Source organism: Caretta caretta, chromosome 1 (assembly GCF_965140235.1).
Source record: "Caretta caretta isolate rCarCar2 chromosome 1, rCarCar1.hap1, whole genome shotgun sequence".
Lineage (NCBI taxonomy): Eukaryota > Metazoa > Chordata > Testudines > Cheloniidae > Caretta > Caretta caretta.
The window spans coordinates 56495438-56508889 of NC_134206.1; the positions used below are offsets into that span (position 1 = coordinate 56495438).

At 44.3% G+C, this 13452-nt stretch overlaps 2 protein-coding genes across 11 annotated transcripts in view; one reads left to right on the forward strand and one right to left on the reverse strand.

Moving 5' to 3' along the window:
- Positions 1–13452, forward strand: part of DHRS12 (dehydrogenase/reductase 12) — a 43592-nt gene that overhangs the window by 8891 nt on the left and 21249 nt on the right. For all 6 annotated transcript variants that reach the window (XR_007356514.2, XM_048849049.2, XM_048849003.2 and 3 more), the window contains exons 4-5: positions 2840–2932; positions 5625–5706. Coding sequence is in view for 5 of the 6 variants with exons in the window: in XM_048849049.2 (XP_048705006.1) it covers positions 2840–2932; positions 5625–5706 (175 nt within the window). In the remaining variant the exon portion in view is untranslated. The remainder of the gene's footprint in view (positions 1–2839; positions 2933–5624; positions 5707–13452) is intronic.
- The window catches only part of WDFY2 (WD repeat and FYVE domain containing 2), a 146667-nt gene continuing 143520 nt past the window's right edge, over positions 10306–13452 (reverse strand). For 4 of the 5 annotated variants that reach the window (XM_048848918.2, XM_048848961.2, XM_048848972.2 and 1 more), the window contains one exon: positions 10306–10917. In XM_048848918.2, coding sequence (XP_048704875.1) covers positions 10840–10917 — 78 coding nt within the window. In that variant the 3' untranslated portion in view covers positions 10306–10839. The remainder of the gene's footprint in view (positions 10918–13452) is intronic. The other variant, XM_075128284.1, reaches the window with a different exon arrangement.

Sequence of the window (13452 nt, forward strand, 5' to 3'; positions counted from 1 at the left end):
TGCTCTGGAAGAAGATTACAGCCTTTTCCATGTGCTTGACCATTACGCAACAGAGGTTTTAAAAATAACCTTATTTTAGGACGGTTTTGTTACTTATGAGAGCACCAACAGTCAACCCAATTCAGTTTAGGTCAGTGCTGTCCAAACTTTTCCTGTCGTGCTCATGCGCCCCCTTACCAGTAATGGAATCTGTCTGCCCCCTTCCCATTACTGCACAGCAAAGGCTTCCTCAGCAGAAGAGCATGGACTGAAGGCAGAGCTGGGGGTAGAACTGGGGCTGGGGGAGGAGCTGGGGCTAGAGGTGGAGTTGATCTGGGGGCCAAGAGGGAATGAAGGCAGAGAAGGGGCCGGAGAGGAGCTGTGGCTGGGGATAGAGCGGGCCTGGCCAGTGCTCCCTTCCCACTGCCGTGGGGGCTGGCCCAGGCCCTGCTATGTGCCCCCTGAACATTCCTGCACACCCCACAGTTTGGGGACCACTGGTTCAGATTAAATTACACACACAAAACTAAGTTAAAAACACTATAGGTCAAGCATTCAAAGGTTAAGAAATGATAGTATTAAGGTTGCCTCTGCAACCTTAACTTGTTTTACCCGCTCCCCTCCCCCAAGAATATGCTTTGCAATAGTCTTTAATTACATTATTACACACTATTTTTTTTTTCCCACAGGAGCCCTGCCTCATTCAGTGCACAGGGTGGATCTGCCCTGTGGATGAATTGGGATTGTGTAGTGGGGGAGATAGTTGTCTGTAGGAACCCTGCCTCATTTGTTGCTGAAGTTGTAAGTAGTAGAGGAGGTGGGGGATTGCAGGAATAGAAAGGATTGTTTTATAGTTTAGGCAGTTGAATGCCGCCATGGAGAGTTGGATTCTATCCCTGCCACACCGGTCCTATATGATGCTGGGCAAGGAACTTGCAGTAAGTTTTTTGCCAGGTAGCCAGGGGTGTGTGTGTTTTTTTTTTTTTTTTGTTCCTCATTTTTTGGGTGCTCAATTTGAGCCCCTTGAAAGTCTGACTTGCAGAAGGGCTGAGCACTTGTAGCTGCAGTTGGAGTCAATGGGAGCTGTATAAAGGGCTGTGTAATGCTTGGAAAAATCAAGTCCTAGGCATCTCATATCAGACACCCAAAATTAGTGGATGCTTTTGATCTTAATCTCTCTGCCTGCATCCCCTGTCTGTGCAATGGGGTCACTTTATAGGGGCAAGAAACTAATAATTCTGTCTTCAGAGCAGGGTTTGAACAGTGCGCTGTAGATAAGGCATGAGGCCCTACATTCAATGATGAGGGTAAAACGCAATACGGAGTAGCTGCTCGTTCAGTGAGCGCCATGTATCCTGTGCACTGAATGAGGGGGTACCATGGAAAAGATAGTATGTGATCATGTAATTCCATATGTATCGTAATGCATACACAGAAGGAGGATGAATTAAGGTTGCACAAGCAACCTTAGTTCAGGCATTAATAACATTCTGTTAACATAGCTTTGTGTGTGTAATATCCTAGGTTGTTTTTTTTTGTTTGTTTTTTTTTTAAACAAAGTGTGTGTGTGCCGGGGGGGGGAAATTCCATGATGTGGTATCATATTGATACCTGTATGGGGCATCAGCAGGGCAGGAATGCTTAGCTCCATAGCACAGATCTCTGCTACTTGAGTTAGTGGAATAACTGATAGCAGTAGTGCGCTGTCCTCCTCTGTTTGGACCATCACCAGAAGGTAATGATGCATTTTGCCAGTGGGTTTCATAGATATTTGATGACAGTAGAGGAACATTGGGATTCTGGAATCTAGGATTCCATTCCACGCTCTGGAGGGAGTGTTCTTAATAGTCACAGACCTTTCTGCCCCTGTTCTTCCCCAAAGGCATGACTTCGTCTGCACCATCCCTCCCAGCCCATTACTGTCCTGCTCCTTGCCCCGTCCCAATCTCTTCACCTAGCTGGTTTCAACCTCCACCCCTCAGGCTTCTCCTCCCAGTTCCATTTTCCTTGCCCAGCCCATCTTTGTCTCCCTGTCAGAATCCCAGTCTCCACATCCCAGTCTTATTCTTACCTCCATGATCTAAGGTCAGTCCTCTCTGATGGAGACAGTCCCAGTTTTCTCAAAGGATTTAAAAAAAAAAAAGTAAATGTTGTCTACAGTGTAACTTTTGGAGTTATTCACATGCAGATTCATAATTAGTAATGTAAAAATGATCAAATGGTAGCTTTCTCAGGAAGAACCCGTAGTCTTTGATACAGAGAAGAGGAAGGTTAGAACATGGGTGTCAGGCAATCTAGATTGTATTCTTGGTTCTGTCACAGACACTGTGTGACGTAGGGTAAGTCACTTAACCTCTCTCGTTCTCAGTCGTCATTTCTATAAAATGGAGAGAGTAAGACTTAGCTACATCTGTTTCAGGGGGTTGCGAGGCATAATTAGTTTATGCTTGTAAGGCACCACAAGATCTTTGAATGGAAGATGCTTTGCCAGTGCAATGCTGGAAGATCTAACATGTTTTATAGTAAGAATAGATTAGAGTTTGGAGGCTTATGTGATTGAGTTTTGTTGACTAGATGAATACACCTATTTTTATGTGTTCATGAAAGCACGCTGATAACTGCCATATGCATAGTTTGTGCACCATTTTGCAAGCTTTTCTGTATAATTTTGTCACCATGTTATTAGGGGCTAGAGTTAAATCACCAAACTGTGCATTGTGACCTCAGATGGCTTGGGTCAGGTCCTTGTGTGAGCATCTTTGCGTATAACTTCAGGAGCTAGTTTTAAATCCCATTTAGATGAAAATCAAGAGCACTGACTTTCCATATTGGTTGTAACATAATTCCTTTTTTCTTTTAGAGTATCTTTTTGCACATTCTGGATATGTCTAATCCCAAGGGAATTTGGGAGTTTGCTGAAAAATTCAAGACTGAACATAAGTTAAATGTTTTGGTAAGTTTGCAAGTTTAAATTGTGTACCTCTTTTGGAGTCTTTCATCTGTATCTCTCCATTTAATAGTCTAACCTCTCTAATTCTGCAGTCTTAATTTGTGTATAATTCTGTTGCAAAATAATCCACCTAGTCCACTTCTCTGATCTTGTCCAGCCCCTTTTCATATACATAGATTTCTCATCTTCTGTATCAAAGCTCCTTGTTGCAGCCTTCGGGGCCCTGCACACCTTCGCTTCTGCATACCTCTTTGCTCTCATTTCCTCTTTCACTCCACGGAAACAGCCTGGCAAATTCCCTTATTGTTCTACTCCCATTCTCCTGTCTGATGATTGGTTGGCACAGAGGAGACTAAAGGCAGAGGTAATATCTAAAGCCCTAGTTTTGCACCAATGTCCATAAAGATGGATCCCGGCACAGAGCGCTTTTGACTTCTGTAGAACTTTGCATGAGTCTATCCAAATGGATGCAGTTGCAGGATCAGAGCCTAAATTAGTGCAATTTACCTGCCAAAGACCTGGAAGGTGGAGTGTGTTTGTGTGGAAGGTGCGGGCAGAGTACAGGAGTAAGTGGGTAGTACCCCTAACCTGAAACCTTTTCATGCCCTCTTGTTAGCTCTTCCTCTTGCTCCTCATCCTTACTTCTGAATTTGAGAAGGAGGATGTAAGCAGTAAGGGGTGGCATGGAGGAAAGCAAAAAGATTAAAGAATAAGACACAAACTCATCAAAATGTGTACATGTCTGGTGGGAGACCGTGAGATCTTGTTGTCATCCTGGTCCTTCCTATCCATTTCTGGTCATTTTTATATCTTGACTTTACTAAAGCTTTTGATACTATCTCACATGACCTTCTCATAAACACACTAGGGAAATATCACCTAGATGGAGCTACTATAAGGTGGGTGCATAACTGGTTGGAAAACCATTCCCAGACAGTAGTTATCAGTGGTTCACAGTCATGCTGGAAGAGCATGATGAGTGGAGTCCTGCAGGGATCAGTTCTGGGTCCGGTTCTGTTCAATATCTTCAATGATTTAGATAATGACAGAGAGAGTGCACTTATAAAGTTTGCGGATGATACCAAGCTGGGAGGAGTTGCAAGTCCTTTTGAGGATAGGATTATGATTCAAAATGATCTGGATGAACAAGAGAAATGGTCTGAAGTAAATAGGATGAAATTCAATAAGGACAAATGCAAAGTACTCCACTTAGGAAGGAACAATCAGTTGCGCACACACAAAATGGGAAATGACTGCCTAGGAAGGAGAACTGTGGAACGGAATCTGGGGGTCATAGTGGAGCACAAGCTGAATGACTCAACAGTATAACGCTGTTGCCAAAAAAGCAAACATCATTCTGGGATGTATCAGCAGGAATGTCGTAAGCAAGATACAAGAAGTAATTCTTCCGCTCTGCTCTGCGCTGATTAGGCCTCAGTTATAGTATTGTGTCCAGTTCTGGGTGCCACATTTCAGCAAAGATGTAGACAACTTGGAGACAGTCCAGAGAAGAGCAACAAAAATGATTAGAGGTCTAGAAAACATGACCTATGAGGGAAGATTGAAAAAATTAGGTTTGTTTATTCTGGAAAAGAGAAGCCTGAGAGGGGACATAATGGTTTTCAAGTACATAAAAGGTTTTTACAAGGAGGAGGTAGAAAAATTGTTCTTCTTAACCTCTGAGGCTAGGAGAAGAAGCAATGGGCTTAAATTTCAGCAAGGGAGGTTTAGGTTGGATGTTAGGAAAACTTCCTAACTGTCAGGGTGGTTAAGCACTGGAATAAGTTGCCGAGGGAGGTTGTGGAATCTCCATCATTGTCTAACCTGTTCTTAAAAAATCTCCAAAACCTGTCAGGGATGGTCTAGCTAATACTTAGTCCTGCCTTGAATGCAGGGGAAGGGACTAGATGACCTCTCAAGGTCCCTTCCAGTCCTATGATTCTATGATCTTCATTGCTAGTGTCTTCTGGAATACAACCCTTGGGACAGGGGCTGTGTCTTACTGTTCAAGCAGCTGGAACAAATGGAGTGTTTGGGAAGGGCAGGTTGTGGGGAGTAGCAGGAAATGAGCAGAGAAGTAGGTAGGGGTGTTTTTTTCTAGGACCTTGGAAGGGAGGATGAGAAGCTTGAACTCAATCCAGAAGGTGAGATGAGCCAGTATGGGGAGTCACATGGAGAAAACACACATTACCTGTATACCACTTGTTAGTTCTTAACCAAAACATGGTAAAATGTTAGTGACTTTTCACTGGTACAGAAGAAACAAACTGAGAATACATAAATGCATAGCTGTGCTGATGTGGAGTCATTTGGATCTTTAAGATGAAACTGATAAACTACCGTACATGCTTTTGTATTGTAATAGTTATGCTCTGCGAATCACACATTACTTCATTGTGTGCAAAAGGGCCAAAAACTAACTGCAGTAAGGCACCATGATGTCTGATGGCTCTTATAATCTTGTTTTGTTCAGTTAATTTTATCAGATTTCAATGAAATGTATTACACTTCCTTGTGAAGATTGTTTTCACACAGCAACTGCACTGTCAGGGGCAGATTATCATAGCTGGAGTTGCAATTTGCACACCCTGGTGCATTGAAACAAGCTGTAATTTCATACCATGTCACTACCAGAGATCAAACTAAAAGCAGGGTGTGTGTGTTTTGTTTTTTAATACTGAGCTGTGTCTTGCAGATAAACAATGCAGGCTGCATGGTAAACAAAAGAGAACTAACAGAGGATGGACTTGAAAAGAACTTTGCTACAAATACCTTGGGTGAGTTCAGCAGTCTTTAGATAAGACTCTAAGGTACTCCTGTGCATCTGTTTTTGTTTATAGAAAGGCATAGTCTCATGTAGCTGTGCAGGATGTTTTCTTCTTGAATTGAGAGTAGGAGGATTAGACTCATATTGCAAAAAATATACAGTTTGTACAGAAGGTAACGTCTCATGTTTCTCCCATATGCATAATATTCTCATACTGACCCCATATTTTGTTCATTGCTCTGAGAATAGCGCATAGCAATTAAAGCTAGTTAAACCATTTTGAAATTTCAGTGGAAAATTTTCCCATTGGCTCTGCTAAGGATACTCTGTAGTGCCTTTCTTTGCAGGATCTGCAAGACACTCTAACAGCTGTCTTAGGGTTCAGATGATTCTTACAACATTCAAGTATATTTCTTTTTTTCTTCTTCTTTTTTTTTTTAAAAAGATGACACATTAGTACCGTGGTAGCACCAAAAAGCTCCAGTTGACATCAGGGCCTCAGTCATACAGAGCTGTACAAAAAATCCCCACACATAAAAATAGGTAAAGGTTGGAGAGAAGGGATGCAACATCCAGGCAGAGAGACTGGGTAATGCTTGGCAAAGGCCATGAGAGTTCCATGTGGTGTTTAATACATTATGACGAACTGGTGGGGGGAACATAGGAAGGCAGACAAAGAGTTGGGGGGGGGGGAGGGCCACTGAGGGTGAAGGGCAGAAGAGGTCTGAGTAAGCAGGCAATCAGAGGGAAATGTCCAGATTTTAAATGAAGAAAGTAGTCATCACTGATGTTCAGGGGGTTGCAAAAATCACTTCTGTGAAAGGAAGTGTTTGTTTTAGGGGCAGTTGGCAGGGACCATATTTTTTATTCTGTTTGTACAGCACCTAGCACTACAGGATCCTGGTCCCTGATTGTAGCACTTAGGTGCCCTAGTAATACAAATAATGAATAATAAGCATCCCTGGTGGTTGACTTTGCCAGTTCTCTGTCCCACACTCCAAACCCATGTCGGTTGGGAATGGAGTTGGGTGAGTCCCGGGCCACCCAGATAGGGTCACCTGCTCAGTTCTGGATCTAAGGGGTTGGAGGTAGTAAGCCCTGTTTGGACTTTACTCTTACACTGTTGTTGCTCTGTTTCTCTGGCTCCTGATTACCTTTTTGAAAATCCATATTTGGGCAGCAATGTCTCATACTTGACTTGCATGTCAATGAGATTTTTGTTTTTAAGTCTGATTACGTTCGTTGGGCTAACATTTTTCAAAAATGTTGGAGCTGATGGAGGGAATGCATTTTTCTTCAGCTACACTTTCCATACTTTTTGTGCTAAAAACTCAAAGCAGGGTTTGTTATTTCAACTTTAGATTTGCCCTGGATCTACTCTATAATAAAGAATAAAAGCACCTCTGACCTTTCTGAAGAAATTGTCTTTCAGTTAAACTAGTTTAAACCCCTTGCACTTTTTCAAACAGTTCAGTAAATCACTAAGATGCAATGGCTCCAGATACAAGCACACTGAAACAAACACAGCTGTTTGAATGTGAAATTACTTTTCATTTTTTTAAACAGCAAACTAATTGCCATAAAACACATTCGTACATCAGCTAGTATAGATTTGTATCACACACAACTAGGGTAAACTGCAAACTGTAAGTCAACCATATTGCATAGATTCTAGTTAACATTTACAGTGCAGAATACAACTGTACATATGTCCAAGAGGCTGTGAATTATGGTGCCTGAGGGAACTGTAACTCTGAATTGCCTGTATTTTGTGGAAATTGGAACCATACATCCATTCTTTTAGGAATTAATAGTGTTTAAAATCTTGCCTTACTTGCAAGGCATCTCATCTGTCTTCCCTTAGTGACCTGCTTCTGCCTTATCTCATCTATCCCTCTTAGGTCAGGTCTAATGAAGCGGTCTACTGGTAATACCTGTGTAATTGTGCAAGACTTCAGGACATGACAGGATTTAAAAACTTTGCAACATTTTAGTCAGTGTGCCAGATCTGATCTCTAGATAACATGTACATCAGTTGTGGCATTGTCTGCCTTGGGGTCTAAAATGTTGTGAAGTCTTTAAATCCAGGTTAGAGACATTTCCCCTTGACTTATTTTTTTTGAGTCCTGGGATGTATTGCATAAAGGTTACTAATTTTTTTTTTTAATTCTAATATTGGCTACTGTAGAAAGAAAAGGGTCTGCACTATATTCCTTTTCTCTCTCCATTCCTCATCAGAAGATTTTTTTTCCTTCTCACCTAGTTGTTAAGAATTAAGACTTTTTAATTCTAATTCACTTCATGTGCTGTACTTCGTTAGAAAATGTTAAGGCACAGCAGGTGTGTGAAGCAAAAGAATTACTGTTCCTTAAAGAGCTCTGAGTCACTGAAAGTGATCCTGAGGAGAACAGAGACATTCCCAAATTGTATTTATCTAAAGTTTGTGTGCAATGGTAGGCCAAGTAAGAACTTTCTAGTGTTTAATAAAAAAATAGAAAAGCAAACTGTTTTATGCTGGATACTGGGATGTTTGAAGTCTGGCTTTGCAGTGTGGTATCATGCCTGTGTATTACATAATCCAGCTTATGATTGTTTGGCTTGCCAGACTTTTCCAGATTTGTTTTGTTAAGGTTAAACCTTTTCTGTTGAAGAAAATAGGGTAGTCCTGCTATCTCTTTATTTATTTCTATAAATGTTCATGGCAGTTTACAGAACAAACATGACGTGATCCTTGCTGCAAAGACCTTATGCCCGAGGGGCCTGAATTCACATTTCGGTGAGACTGTTCCTAAGGGTATGTCTACACTATGAAATTAGGTCGAATTTATAGAAGTAGTTTTTTTAGAAATTGTTTTTATAAAGTCGAGTGTGTGTCTCCCCACACAAAATGCTCTAAGTGCATTAAGTGCATTAACTCGGCGGAGTGCTTCCACAGTACTGAGGCTAGTGTCGACTTCCGGAGCGTTGCACTATGGGTAGCTATCCCACAGTTCCTGCAGTCTCCACCACCCATTGGAATTCTGGGTTGAGATCCCAATGCCTGATGGGGCAAAAACATTATTGCGGGTGATTCTGGGTACATGCCGTCAGGCCCTCCCTGTAAGCCATGTCGTCAGTCGCCTCTCCCTCCGTCAGAGCAATGGCAGGCAATTGTTCCGTGCCTTTTTTTCTGTGCAGACACCATACCACGGCAAGCATGGAGCCCACTCAGATTACTTTGGCAATTAGGAGCACATTAAACACCACGCACATTATCCAGCAGTATATGCAGCACTAGAACCTGGCAAAGCGAAACCGGGTGAGTAGGTGACATCAGCGCGGTGACAAGAGTGATGAGGACATGGACACAGACTTCTCTCAAAGCATGGGCCCTGGCAATGTGGGCATCATGGTGCTAATGGGGCAGGTTCATGCAGTGGAATGCCAATTCTGGGCCCGGGAAACAAGCACAGACTGGTGGGACCGCATAGTGTTGCAGGTCTGGGATGATTTCCAGGAGCTGCGAAACTTTCGCATGTGTAAGGGCACTTTCATGGACTTTGTGACTTGCTTTCCCCTGCCCTGAGGTGCAAGAATACCAAGATGAGAGCAACCCTCACAGTTGAGAAGTGAGTGGCAATAGACCTGTGGAAGCTTGCAACGTCAGATAGCTACCGGTCAGTCGGGAATCAATTTGGAGTGGGCAAATCTACTGTGGGGGCTGCTGTGATGCAAGTAGCCCATGCAATCAAAGATCTGCTGATATCAAGGGTAGTGACCCTGAGAAATGTGCAGGTCATAGTGGATGGCTTTGCTGCAATGGGATTCCCTAACTGTGGTGGGGCCATAGACGGAACCCATATCCCTATCTTGGCACCGGAGCACCAAGCCGGCGAGTACATAAACCGCAAGGGGTACTTTTCAGTGGTGCTGCAAGCACTGGTGGATCACAAGGGTCGTTTCACCAACATCAACGTGGGATGGCTGGGAATGGTACATGACGCTCGCATCTTCAGGAACTCTGTTTCAAAAGCTGTAGGAAGGGACTTTATTCCCAGACCAGAAAATAACTGTTGGGGATGTTGAAATGCCTATAGTTATCCTTGGGGACCCAGCCTACCCCTTAATGCCATGGCTCATGAAGTCACACACAGGCAGCCTGGACAGTAGTCAGGAGCTGTTCAACTACAGGCTGAGCAAGTGCAGAATGGTGGTAAAATGTGCATTTGGACGTTTAAAAGCACGCTGGCGCAGTTTACTGACTCGCTTAGACCTCAGCGAAACCAATATTCCCATTGTTATTACTGCTTGCTGTGTGTGCCACAATATCTGTGAGAGTAAGGGGGAGACGTTTATGGCAGGGTGGGTGGTTGAGGCAAATTGCCTGGCCGCTGGTTACGTGCAGCCAGGCACCAGGGCGTTAGAGCACAGGAGGGCGCGGTGCGCATCAGAGAAGCTTTGAAAACCAGTTTCAGGAATGGCCAGGCTATGGTGTGAAAGTTCTGTTTGTTTCTGCTTGATGAAACACCCCGCCCGCCCCTTGGTTCACTCTACTTCCCTGTAAGCTAACCATCCTCCCCTCCCCCCTTCGATCACTGCTTGCAGAGGCAATAAAGTCATTGTTGCTTCACATTCATGCATTCTTTAATTCATCACACAAATAGGGGGATAACTGCCAAGGTAGCCCGGGAGAGGTGGTGGAGGAGGGAAGGACTAGGCCACACAGCACTTTAAAACTTATTGAATGACAGCCTTCTGTTGCTTGGGCAATCCTCTGCGGTGGAGTGGCTGAGTGGCTGGAGGCCCCCCCAACGCGTTCTTGGGCGTCTGGGTGAGGAGGCTATGGAACTTGGGGAGGAGGGTGATTGGTTACACAGGGGCTGTAGCGGCGGTCTGTACTCCTGCTGTCTTTCCTGCAGCTCAGCCATATGTTGGAGCATATTAGTTTGATCCTCCAGCAGCTTCAGCATTGAATCCTGCCTCCTGTCATCACGCTGTTGCCACGTTTCAGCTTCAGCCCTCTTCAGCCCATCACTTACTCTCCTCAGCCCGTCACCTCTCCTCCTGGTCATTTTGTGCTTTCCTGCACTCTAACATTGTCTGCCTCCACACATTTGTCTGTGCTCTGTTAGTGTGGGAGGACAGCATGAGCTCAGAGAACATTTCATCGTGAGTGCGTTTTTTTTCGCCTTCTAATCTTCGCTAGCCTCTGGGAAGGAGAAGATCCTTGAAACGCATGCAGCTGGTGGAGGAAAAAAAAAGGGACAGTGGTATTTAAAAAGACACATTTTATAGAACAATGGGTACACTCTTTCATGGTAAACCTTGCTGTTAACATTACATACATAGCACATGTGCTTTCGTTACAAGGTAGGATTTTGCCGCCCCCCACCCCCCACTGCGTGGCTAACCCCTCCCCCCTCCCCGTGGCTAACAGCGGGGAACATTTCTGTTCAGCCACAGGCAAACAGCCCAGCAGGAACGGGTGTCTCTGAATGTCCCCTTAAGAAAAGCACCCTATTTCAACCAGGTGACCATGAATGATATCACTCTCCTGAGGATAACACACAGAGATAAAGAATGGATGTTGTTTGAATGCCAGCAAGCATACGCTGCAATGCTTTGTTCTGCAATGATTCCCGACTACGTGCTACTGGCTTGGCGTGGTAAAGTGTCCTACCAAGGTGGACAGAATAAGGCTGCCCTCCCCAGAAACCTTTTGCAAAGGCTTTGGGAGTACATCCAGGAGATCTTTATGGAGATGTTCCTGGAGGATTTCTGCTCCATCCCCAGACACGTTAACAGACTTTTCCAGTAGCTGTACTGGCCGCGAATGCCAGGGCACATTAATCATTAAACACACTTGCTTTTCAACCATATATCCTATTTAAAAAGATACACTCACCAGAGGTTCCTTCTCTGCCTGGCGGTTCCAGGAGGCAGCCTTGGGTGGGTTCCGGGGGTACTGGCTCCAGGTCCAGGGTGAGAAACCGTTCCTGGCTGTCGGGGAAAACCGGTTTCTCTGCTTGCTTGCTGTGAGCTATCATCATCATCTTCCTCGTTCCCCAAACCTGCTTCCGTGTTACCTCCCTCTCCACTGAAGGAGTCAAAGCACAGGGTTTGGGTAGTGGTGGCTGAACCCCCTAAAATGGCATGCAGCTCATTATAGAAGCGGCATGTTTGGGGCTCTGACCCGGAGTGGCCTTTTGCCTCTCTGGTTTTCTGGTAGGCTTGCCTCAGCTCCTTAAGTTTCACGTGGCACTGCTTTGGGTCCCTGTTATGGCCTCTGTCCTTCATGCCCTGGGAGATTTTGACAAATGTTTTGGCATTTCGAAAACTGGAACGGAGTTCTGATAGCATGGATTCTTCTCCCCATACAGCGATCAGATCCCGTACCTCCTGTTCGGTCCATGCTGACACTCTTTTGTGATTCTGGGACTCCATCATGGTCACCTCTGCTGATGAGCTCTGCATGGTCACCTCCGCTAATGAGCTCTGCACTCACCTGCAGCTCGCCACGCTGGCCAAACAAGAAATGAAATTCAAAAGTTTGTGGGCCTTTTCCTGTCTACCTGGCCAGTGCATCTGAGTTGAGAGTGCTGTCCAGAGCGGTCACAATGGAGCACTCTGGGATAGCTCCTGGAGGCCAATACTGCCTAATTGCATCCACAGTACATCAAATTCGACCCGGCAAGGCTGATTTCAGCGCTAATCCCCTTGTTGGGGGTGGAGTAAAGCAATCGATTTTAAGAGCCCTTTAAGCTTTAAAAAAAGGGCTTCGTCACGTGGACGGGTGCAGGATTAAATCTATTTAACGCTGCTAAATTCGACCTCAACTCCTAGTGTAGACCAGGGCTAAGTAAGGACTACTCATGTGAATACAAGTTTCTAGAATTGGCCCTACTTTTCTACATGAGTGAAAGCTGGTAGGGCAAAGGGAAATGGGGTGTGTCGGTGGGCAGAGTGCACACTTGCACACAATTGGGTTTTGTGTCTAGATGGCTTTTTTTAAAAGTGTCTAAGCTAAAATTGTTGATTTGTAAACTTGTGAGCAGGCACGGTCTTCCTATATGTTCATAGTACAGTGGCACTGTAGGCAGTACCACAGTAGAAATAAATACTGTGTGGTTCATTGTAATTGTATAGCTGTTATTGCTCTTAATGCCTCGCCCCTTGTTACCAGCTAGACAACAAAGAGTTAGTGCTCTATTTACTGGAACACAATTGAAGTAAAAGAATGATCAATCCGTAGTGACTGCCGTGCAGCTGTGTAGAATTAATACTGTAGTATAGAAACAGTACTTACATATGAGTGTTAAACTGAATGCAGCAATTAACCAGTGATGTTGATAGGCTGAGATCATATAGATGGTTGGAGGCAGTTCAAAATGGTTTCTTATGTAGCAGCATATGTACATAGAGAATTCTTGTTGCTTTTGTCCTTTGTCTCAGATGTGGTTGAGCTTAAATCTCATTCTAGAGGTTGGACTCGTACGTGGTGTGGCCATTTTGTCAAGGAGCTGCTGCACTGATAAGCAGTGATTTCTTCTGATGTGACATACAGGCTTCCTAGTCAGCATTTGCCTTTTTGAAGCCAGCCACTGCAAGATGATGATCCCAGCTGACAGTGTTCAATCCGTGTGTAAGCTGTCAGTGGAGGCGGATGGATAGAGGACTCAGCACTGTTGCTTGCTGGTGCATTAAAGACCATCTTTCACAGTTGAAACAAGGCCTGTAAAGTACTGGAACAAGGGAAGTTCTTACTTCATTTTTACAT